At 41.7% G+C, this 10,726-nt stretch overlaps 1 protein-coding gene across 1 annotated transcript; it reads right to left on the bottom strand.

The window, feature by feature from the left end:
- Positions 1–769: 769 nt before the first annotated feature.
- TMED2 (transmembrane p24 trafficking protein 2) lies at positions 770–10,726 on the bottom strand. Its single transcript, XM_019748808.3, has 4 exons — positions 10,321–10,726; positions 8,685–8,877; positions 6,095–6,202; positions 770–2,267 (listed from the first exon to the last, which is right to left on the bottom strand). Exons 1-4 carry the CDS (start codon positions 10,498–10,500, stop codon positions 2,143–2,145), a joined length of 606 nt encoding a protein of 201 aa, XP_019604367.1. The 5' UTR covers positions 10,501–10,726; the 3' UTR covers positions 770–2,142.

Below are 10,726 nucleotides of genomic sequence, written 5' to 3'. Positions count from 1 at the left end.
ATCTCAAACCAAATGAACTGAAACAGAAAAGCCCAAGGCAACATTTTCACTGAAATAAACTCATCACATCCTCAAAACACCTTTAACAAGTGTTTTATACAATGGGACTTCCATAGACAGCTCTGAAAGCAAAGGAAGAGGGAAAGAACATAGAGGCATGTGCATTTGGGGCACTACTATCTTCCGAACTTGGGACCCTTTCTATGTCTGTTCCCTTGTTTCCAAAATGAGAATTATAATGGCACCCAGTGTACAGCGGTTTTGAGGAATAAATGAGACAGACCGCCTAAAGCACTTAGCACTCTGCCAGAACATTCCAGTGCTTAATAAATAGTACTCCCCTTCTTACTAGCAGGCCCCTCCTGTAATGGAGGAAGACAAACAGTTTCTAAAGGCAGAGATCTACTTTCTGGTTCCACAGCCACTCTCCACGTGGGAGCCTTGGGCAAATCATTTAATCCCTCTTAAACTTATTTTCCACATCCATAAACCAAGTGGTTGAGTGAAAATCACTTAACACGTGTGTTTTTTGCAAATGAAAGAAATACTTAAGATGTTAACATTGACCCATCAAAGAAACAACAGAGGGACACCCAAAATTGAGTTCCTATTCACTATCCTCAATTTATAGACATAAAAAGTAACCTTTATTAACAGGTGCATGATTACTTAGAAAACATGGACATGCCTCATTTTAAATATAAATGGAAAGTTGATATATAACAAATGTGAATTGATCATTAATATATAAAACACAGAATACTAAGACTGTTTTTAAAAAGAATTGTTTATTTACTGAACCTGGGGCAGATTAGATACACAACCAATTTTAAATTTACATATTTTAATTCAATTTCAAAGTGTTTTCTCACACACACACACACAAAAATTGGCATGCAACAGTTGTCCTAAGGTAAAACAGTCACCTTAAACTGTTGCCAAGTGTTTTCACCCAAGGTTGAAAAATTGTTTATCCTGAACATGAAAACCTGTAACAAATTTAAATTAATTATATAAAACTCGTTACTTGTAGTTTTACCCTTGCAAAGATCAAAAAAAAAAATGTACAAGTAACTAATATACATCAGTCACAACATAATCCTGGATCACCCCCACACCAAAGCCAGATACTCCTTTTAATTTTGAACCCATCATCGGAGACCAACAGAAACTTTTTGTTTTATACAAAATAAAATTCACATGTGCCAAAAAAGACCCAAGAAAAACAAAAACAAAAACCCTAGTACTGACAGTGATGGTTCGGTACTGTAATTAATGAGTGGACAAATACCACTGATCAAAATTAAAATAGTGGCTGTATATCATTGCAATGAAATCAAACGGGCATTAAACCCATTGCCATCAGAAATCCAGATTTTTCCAATTACATGAATGCATACCTCCTATGTGCCAGTAGAGAAAGTGGATTGCCAGCACAGAAAGAAAAAGAGTTACTACCATCAGCTGAAACACCCAGAGTTGGCTTCAATAGAGACTTCTTACAAGGTCAGGGTCAAACCAAAAAATGGTTATTAGCTGCTTGTGTCATCAATTTAAGTAAAGATGAAGTTCAAAGTAAAAATTTAGGGGGAAAAATGTTACTGGGTTAAGTCTCATCTTTAAAGCAAAAGCAAGACAAAGTATAAAAGTACCAACCTGGTAGCATACTCTGAAGTCACAGAGCTCTGCCTTCGGTGGGTAGAAAATGTCACGATTCAGACTGTTGTTTCTCATAAGGACTCAACAAAATGAATCTGTAATGACCTGAACTGCCAGGTCAGGGGTCCAAAGGTCGCAGTCATTTTAGTAAAGTATTATCCTAAACTGCATTTCATTATGACAACAAAGGAAGAGATAATTAAGGACTATACGCCTACATTTCATTTACAGTGTTTGAGCTCTGGAAGGACCTGTATAATGGAGGCAGAATTCAAATAAGAAATTGTGCCAATCAAATGTCAAATTTTCACTATAACTTTCCTAAAAAGGTGTTTTTTTCCCCCATATTCTATTCATCACAAAGAAACATAAGCTGTGAATGTACAGTTCAGAAAATAAAAATGTACAAACTCATGACATTATTATGACCAAGATGTTTGGTAAACAGTGAATTATGAGTTTCAGATCATCAGGAAAAGGCTTCTAAACAACCCTCCGGACTTCAAAAAATCTCTTCAGGTAGTAGATCTGTCCCAATGTCATGGCAACTAGAACAAGAGCTTCAAAGAAGGACCAAAGGACCACTCTGCTGTTTGTGTTGTCATTGACTGTTGAAGACAAACAAACAAAATTTAACAATCAAAAAAACAAAAAAAAAACCACATAAGCATCATAAACTATCCCCTAGTCTTAGTCTGTGAAAGCACTAGTCTAAGTCTGTGAAAGCAATGTTTGCACACCATTCAGAGTCCTCTAAATACTTTTGTCCCCAAGTAACTCAACTACTTAAAAGCAAAGAATTTTAGATTTCAATGGGATCTTAAAGATTCACATAGTCAAGCCTACTCTGCTTATGAATGGGGAACAGAAAGGAAAAGTGACTTGCCCAAGGTCACACTTCTAGGGTAAAAACTCAATTCAACATTCTATCTCACTCACACTGAAATGTCCCATTATAATCCTGTTTGCTGAATCAGAAATTGACTTTAAAAAAAATTAAGAGATTATTTCAAGATTAGTTACTCAAAAAGCACTACCTACCGAGTCAAAATGTGTTGGTCTAAGTGTCTTTTTCTTTAGACATTTATTCAATGAGTATTTATCGAGCACCTGCTATGTCCTTGGCATTTGTTCTGGGTGGGGGAGATTTCTCAGTTTCATGGAACAGTACTGGCAGTTACTATCAAACAAACTTGAATAAATCTCATTCTTTATCCCATTCTTAAGCTAAGGATTTGATCCTTAAAGTAGCTGCTATGACTATATTAATTCTGCTCAATTTATATCACTTTCAAGTTTCTGATCAAATTCTATAGCCTTAACTTTTTTAAATTACTAGGTAGTTTTCTGATTTTTCTGCAAATGACCATTATTAGAAAGAATTGCAATTAGCAATATAGTAACATAGTAATCAGCTGAGTAAGTGTCATATGTATACCATGTGTAAAAAGATTAGTTAGAATTGTAACAGCTACTGGATTGATGGTCACTCAAAAAGAAGTGAAAACAACATGTTTCCAAAAGGATAACTTCCCAGAGTATGAATTGGCATATGCCCAAGAACGTTAACTAGAATTCTAGAAACCACTAACACTGAAAATTATTTTCCCCCCTTCTTCTCCCGCCCCCATCCCCACCCCCTCAGTTCAAGCCCTTGTTTCTCAGTCTAGTTGTGTAGGACACAACTCCCTGGCCCATGCTGGTGTTATGAGCCTTGTGCTCCCCCCGGCTGAGGCAGTCAGGCAGCCCAGCTCCAGGGAGAACCGTTGCTCACAATCTTAGCTGTAGAGGGGGCAGCTCACTGGCCCATGTGGGAATCGAACCCGAGACCTCAGCGTTAGGAGCACGGTGCTCCAACCACCTGAGCCACTGGGTCAGCCCCAACACTGAAATTTTAGTGCTAAATCCATGACATGAAGTTTACTTCTGTTGAAAACGTAACCAATTTGACCAAAGATATAGTGATAGAAAGAGAACTGACTCTGGGTGGTGAACATACAATGTGATATATAGATGATGTATTACAGAATTGTACACCTGAAACCTACGTAACTTTACTAACCATTCTCACCCCAATAAACTTTAATTTAAAAAAGAAAAAAGAAAAGAAAACCAACTTCTAGCATAACTGTGAATGACGGCATTTTAAGATTGTGTCTGAGAAGGGAATGGCTGAGTAAATACTTCAGCAACCATGTAAAAATTACTTCTTCAGTAAATTAAGCAACCATGTAAAAATTACTTCTTTCCCTTCACTTATAGAAAAATGCATCTTTCAGCTTAAATTGAACACAATGAAGCATAATAACATAGGAAAGTAGCCACCTAGGAAAGTGTGTGTATATAAGACATTGTCCCTGGGCCATTCACATATTAGCCTGATCTAGTAGCAACACAGTATTATTGTAACACTGCAGTTTAAAAAAAAAAAAAAGCCCCGTGTTCATCTCTGAGGAGTGTTGTAGGAAGATGTACAAAAAACAAACAGTATTGGGGGAACTGTTTCATCTGCAAAATTAAACTGAATGCCTAAAACTACTTGTTTGTGAGCATCTCTGGTCAAATTCGTGGTGAAAGAATAAGGTGGCTGCTCCCACACACCAGAAGACGGGTGCTTTCTCTGGCTGCTGTTTCCAAGAACCTCCTAGACCTATAAAGCCATCTGGTGTGAACTAGTGAAACCTGCCAAGCAGTGAAGGCTCTTAGCCCTCAGATTTTGTTTGGTGCTCTTCTCATCCAATAATGGACTGGTCCCCACCTGGCAGCAAGGTAACCCACAAATAGGTTCCAGTCAGGCACGGGAGAGAAGGGGGGAGATCGTAGAGAGTGAAGAAATGTAAGAATGGTGGCAAGGGGAAGGAATCATGGTGGAAGAGGCTCAAGTGTGTGTATACAAGCCTTGGTCCACCTCATGCCCCACTCCACCCCCAAAAAGCGAGAATGGGGGCACTTCTCCCATCTGCCATATATACTTGTTATTTTCCCAAGGAGAGAGGAAGTCAATGTTCTAGGTCCTGGAGGCTCCTTTCCCCCAATGGCAAGAAGCACATCTTGAAGAAATTCCCCTGTGCTTGTCTCTCAGAGTCACGCTTCTCTCCCTTCCCTACCCCAACCTCAGAACGAAGATTCATGCCAAGTCACTTTACATTTACAGACAAGAGCTAGCACCCAGTAAGGTCTATGCCTAAGAACTTGGAGGATGGCAGACACGGAACCACAGGTGTGGACCTGAATCTAAAACGTGGTGGAATGTGGTCTGTTGTCAACATGGTACCTCTTAATCTTATATGCTCAAGCGTAATACTTACGGCTCTATTATGGGCTAAACAGGATTCTGCAACCTAACATGGGATTCCACTCCTCACTGTTTCCACAAATACATTCTCAGTTCCCAGTTTACAAATTTGGGAGCCCAAACTGGTCTCCACTTGGTGACTGGCTATGTTCATGTTTCTGTGCGTTCTATTTTAACTAGGCTAAAGTCTTCCGTTTTATGGGGCGGCTGGATGGCTCAGATGATTAGAGCGCGAGCTCTTAACAACAGGGTTGCCAGTTTGATTCCCACATGGGCCAGTGAGCTGCACCCTCCACAACTACTGTGTTTCCCCGAAAATAAGATCTAACCAGAAAATAAGCCCTAGCATGATTTTTCAGGATGTCATCCCCTGAACATGAGCCCTAATACATCTTTTAGAGCAAAAATTAATATAAGACCCAGTCTTATTTTCGGGGAAACATGGTAGATTGAAAACAACGAGCTGCTGCTGAGCTTCCGGAGGGGCAGCCGGATGGCTCAGTCGGTTACAGCGCGAGCTCTCAACAAGGCTGCCGGTTCAATTCCCACATGGGATGGTGGGCTGTGCCCCCTGCAACTAAGATTGAAAACGGCGACTGGGCTTGGAGCTGAGCTGCGCCCTCCAGAACTAGAGTGAAGGACAACGACTTGGAGCTGATGGGCCCTAGAGAAACACACCATCCCCCAATATTGCCCAATTTAAAAAAAAAAGTTTTTTTTTTAAATCTTCCGTTTTAGGGAAAAAAAGCTTAAATCTCAGCATATATTACTAATTATACTGGCACAAAAGTTTTAAATATGTGTTAAAAACCAATGCAATACCCATTTTACAATGTTTTTCCTTTCCGCTTTAAGAAAATTATTAGCTTATTCTTTAGCTGACTATACTTTTGAAAAACGCTCAAAACCTTGTGCTGAATCTTAATAGCACTTATTGGTTTAGAACACAAGTCCTAATAACAAACTAGTGTAGTACAGAGCTCTACAAACATGTATACTTAAAAATATTTTTGCACAGGTGCTTTTTTAAGCCAATGATTTAGTATGCTTCTGTCTGCGCAACTTCCCAACGAGGAGAGCGGAAGCGAGCTGGGGGGCAGCACACACAAGGCCACAGGGCCAGCCGGCTCGTTAACTTACTCGCTCTGTGTATTCTCTCGCGAACTTCCATGTATTCCTGTTCGTGTTTTACAGCTGTCATCGCCACTGCTAGCTCATTAATCATTTCTTCCAGCTTGTTCTGGTGAGCTACAGAAGGGTTTGAAAACACAGTGGCACATATTTGGTAATCTCTTCTTGAAAAATACTTATCAAGCAATAAAAATATTGCTCAAAAAAGGCACATGAAAGCAGCTATGTTTAGAAATGGCACAGAAATCATTTTGCACAACTGATGACAATTTAATTCTCAAAGCACGTTTCTGAAGTCCATTCCCAGCAGAGAAACATCTTTCAGGATAGAAAACATACTATACAATTTTTACCAACTGAAGGAAAATAGTTATCCCTAAGAAATTTCTTCTGATGAACTGTTACTAAGTGAAGTTTACTATACTGACTGCTAATCAGAGAGAGAGAAAAAAAACCGAGGGGAAAAAAAGCGCAAAATATCAAACAAACAAAATCCCCAATAACACCCTAACAATAATCTACAAACAACAATATTGAAACTACAATCAAAACCTACTCTTAATGTGAAGACAAGCTCTCAGCTGCACAAGGTTTAAAACAGGTATTCTCCTCGGCCAAAAACGAACACAAGGTGAACAGTTCTGAAAAGTGTATGCTTCTGGGTAGTGCTTTATTGTGACAATGAAGAAACAGGGAGGAAAAAATATACCACAAGGGAAGGTTCCCTTTGGAGGAGTTGCTTTATCACTGTCCAGGATTGGGCCTCGTCTAGAAGTCCACATTGCCACAGATAATCCTCAATTTCTTGTGAGAGGCCAAGGGCCCCTACCATTTTAAGGTATTTGGGCTGGAATCTCAAACCCTTCCTCACGAGCTTCACTTTGGAAGGACCATGTACTACTACGTGGAACCTTTAAATCAGGGTTTCTCAGGGGCACACTGTTAACATTTTGGACCAGATAATTCTTTTGTTGTGGGGAGCTACCCAATGCCTTGTAGGGTCACCCACCACGCCATGAGAATCAAAATGTCTCCTGATACTGCCAATGCCCCTGATATTGCCAAACCATCCTGACGAGAACCACTGCTTTAGAAGAAGGCTTGATTTGACAGCTGCCATTCAATGACATTAACAAGCAAAAGCAAGAATTTTAGGTATTGTGTTAAAGGATTATTTAAGAATAGTTCAATATTCACATTCATCAGCCAACATTTTCTAACCACTTAGAAAGGACTAATCTCCAGAAAATGAACAAACACAAAGCCCTTCAAAACTCCCAATTCTCCTTGAAAATTAGCCAAGTCCTACACTGTAAGTGACCCTGAAAAGCAGCACAGGAATTACTAAGTAGTATGAATCTCTAAATTCTATAGCTTTCAAAACCTAGCAAACACTTCATCTTCTTTACGATGGAAATGCTCTACTAACTGCTCAGTATCTAAGACAAATATTATCATCTTAATGCCACGAAGTGCATTGAGCAGCTCCTTTCCAAAAATCCTAACACTCTACGTCCTGTGACAACACCCTCATCCCCAGCCCCACCCAAAAAAAATCCAAACGTGCTGGCTCCCGGTAAGCAATTTATGCAGAAGAGTCAATTCAGAGTTCGATGCTGATCATTTGAGGAATAAAACGTAATCTAACTATAACATATGGCTGAAAGAACTTTTGTCACCATATCTAGACATGGCTCCTAGAAATGCATTCCATATACAACCAAGTTTCAAGTTAGAAAACTTTAATATGGTTAAAACAAGCCTACAACATACTTCCTACAAATTCAACAGCACCATTTGCTATTAGCTATGTTTAATGAAGACTTTTACTTGTCCAGTTATAGTTGACTCTTTCCGCGCTTCAGCATTCATTAAATATATATATATATATATATAAAGTACAATGGTACTATACTAAAAAATCAACGGCTGTGTTCCTAGTTCTATTAATTTAAAATGACCTGACCTGTACCTCCTGTCAACTAAATAAAAACCACCAAAAACAATCACTCTAAAACTCTAATTAGTTGTAGGGTTGTTTTTGTTTAAGACAAAAAACACGCTCATGCTAACAAACTGAGGTTAGAAGGAAAGCAGAAATTAGATAACAGCAGACAAAAATATGCAATAAGACAGGATGCCATCAAAAATCAATCCACATACCATCCCAGGTATCTCCACCACCTAAAGAAAAGTTTAAGATATAAACACACACAAAAATAAAACAACAAAAAGTTTAGCTACACTAGTCATGTATACAAATGAGCAAATAAAGATGTGTATACCAGGATTTGCAAGTTAGCAGAGGAAACCACCTAAGACACATGTAATCGACATGCTTACAAGAGCACAAAGTGACTAAGCTGCCAGGAGGGGCAACTGCACAGAACTAAAATATAAACATGAACTTCCAGAAACTTCTTTTTGTTAATTAGGTGATTTGGATAAATCAAAAGTACGTTTCACAAGAGGATTTTATTTCAAAGACAGTGAATGAACCTAGAATAAGAAATCACAAATAAATACTCAATTCAGATGGTAAAAATGTACAGAATTAACTCTTGGAACGTGACATAAACCTTCCGAATGTTCATCTCACCTTCTGTTTCCATGTCTTGTCCTTTTGGCGCCTCGCCAATATCAATGGTGAACATCACTATTTTTGGAGTCATGGTGGACATTCTATTGCTAAAACAAAACTTGTATGTTCCATCCATGTGAGCAGCAAATGTGTATTTCCCACTGGACTCCCGGTCTCCTTTATAAATTCCTTTATTATCAGGCCCTGTAATCTGGAGACAGGAGGGAAATGCATGAGATATCATGAAAGATTTCAAGTCATAGGTTTCGTAAGTGATGGCTATTGGCAGGCAGTACGATATTTGCTAAGAAAATGTAATTTTCAGGGAGCTCCACAGCAGTTAGTAACAGTAACCTCTCTGGGCTCCCACTTAGGAGACCAGGCTCTCCAAACACCTTTTAACTCTGAGTACAGTTTGTCTCATTTGTTCAACTCAAATGTAAATTCCTCAGAAACAGAAACCACACCTTACACATTGTCTCCAAGTGTCCTAACACCTCCAACAAACATGCAAACAATGTATCCATTAACATCGAAATAAAAAACCTCTTTAAAACTAAGAATTTTGAGCAAGGTGCATTTCTAGGTTTTCCTGACTACTGGAAGGAATCCACTTCATCTGAGAAGCCTGAAAGCTTAAGGAAAAGAACTAGACTGGAAATTAGGAGACTGTGTTCTCATTGCAATCTGCTCCAGATCGGCTGTTGGGTTCTGTTCAAGTCAGTTCCTCGTATAAAGCCCTGGACACTGGAATAGTTGATCTCCAAGGTCTTAGCTAATTTGAACAGTCACTCCTTCCATTACCCACTTACTTCTGAACTTCACATGGATTGTGTAATTCGTGCCCAACTCTGCTAATGTGCACTGTCAACTAGAAAGTCCTTAAACCCAATTAATCATGCTAGCAGATAAATTTAAATATTAATATCTGGTTTCAAAAAAAAAAAAGTTAGAGGTGACTCATTCCTTCGGTTTAAAAAAAGATATAGGATGAAAGGTAGGGACTACTGGTTTCTTAAAATAATTTCCCGTTTTCTCCACTGCAGTCATCACTCCTAAAATGCACGACCCAACTCCACCTCTCTCCTCGTCAGAGATGGTTAAACGATATATCCGGAGGTTTACGTAAAAAACTGAAACACTCTGGTCGTTTCTATGAAAAGTAAAGACGAACACGACGCGAACGTCTGCCTGGCGTTCCTCGGTAACTTTCGATGCACTTTCTCAAAACTTTTCCTGCCACGTCCCAACATGAATCGCTACGTGAACGAAGCAGCTGCGGACCCGATCGAGTCCGGCCACCAGCCAGCCGCGCCGAGATGCGCCTTCCCCGCCCGGAGCCGACACGCGGCGCTGGGTCGGGAAAGCTCGGCGAGAGGTCCCGGGGGGAACCCCACGCTGACAACCCCAAGCAACTCAGCAACCGCTCCGTATCCCGGGGGCGGCCCGGGGCCTGGAACCCGGCGGGCCGCGGGGGAAACGGCCGTTAGGGGGTCGCCGCGGCGGGGGCCAGGCGGCAGCCTGTGTCCCTTCCGGGGCTCGGACAGCAGCCCCCACGTCCCGCGCCCTCCTCAGGCCCCTCGCGGGCCCCGGGCGCCGCCAACCCCCGAGCGAACGCGCAACCCCGCCTCGGCCGCGGGCAGCGCGCCCGCACCTCCACGTCGATGTCCAGGAAGCCTCCCTCCGCCACCTCGAAGATGAGGCCCATCTTGGTGCCCGAGGTGACCCGCTCGAAGAAGCACTCCTCGGCGTGCGCGTCGATGCTGACGAAGTAGCCCGAGGCCGTGGCCAGGAGGGCGGCCAGGAGCACCAGCAGCTCAGCAAGCGTCACCATGGTGGGGCTGGAGCCGAAGCCAGGATCGGGACTGCGGCCTCCAGAGCCGCCGTCGCCGTCGCCACCACCGCTACCGCCTCAGCCGCCGCCAACTCAGCTCCGCCCGTTCCGGCTGCGCCACCCGCGGGGGCTGATGCGTGCGCCCTGGATTGGCGGGCGCTGGCGGCTGCCACGTACCGGGTGCACGGCGGCCGCCGAGGGACAAGGCGGCTCCGCGCGGCCGGGG

Source organism: Rhinolophus sinicus, chromosome 9, assembly GCF_057876585.1.
Source record: "Rhinolophus sinicus isolate RSI-liver-muscle chromosome 9, RSI-T2T, whole genome shotgun sequence".
Lineage (NCBI taxonomy): Eukaryota > Metazoa > Chordata > Mammalia > Chiroptera > Rhinolophidae > Rhinolophus > Rhinolophus sinicus.
The sequence above is the reverse complement of the archived record's forward strand: the minus strand, read 5'-3'. Positions and strand labels throughout refer to the sequence as shown.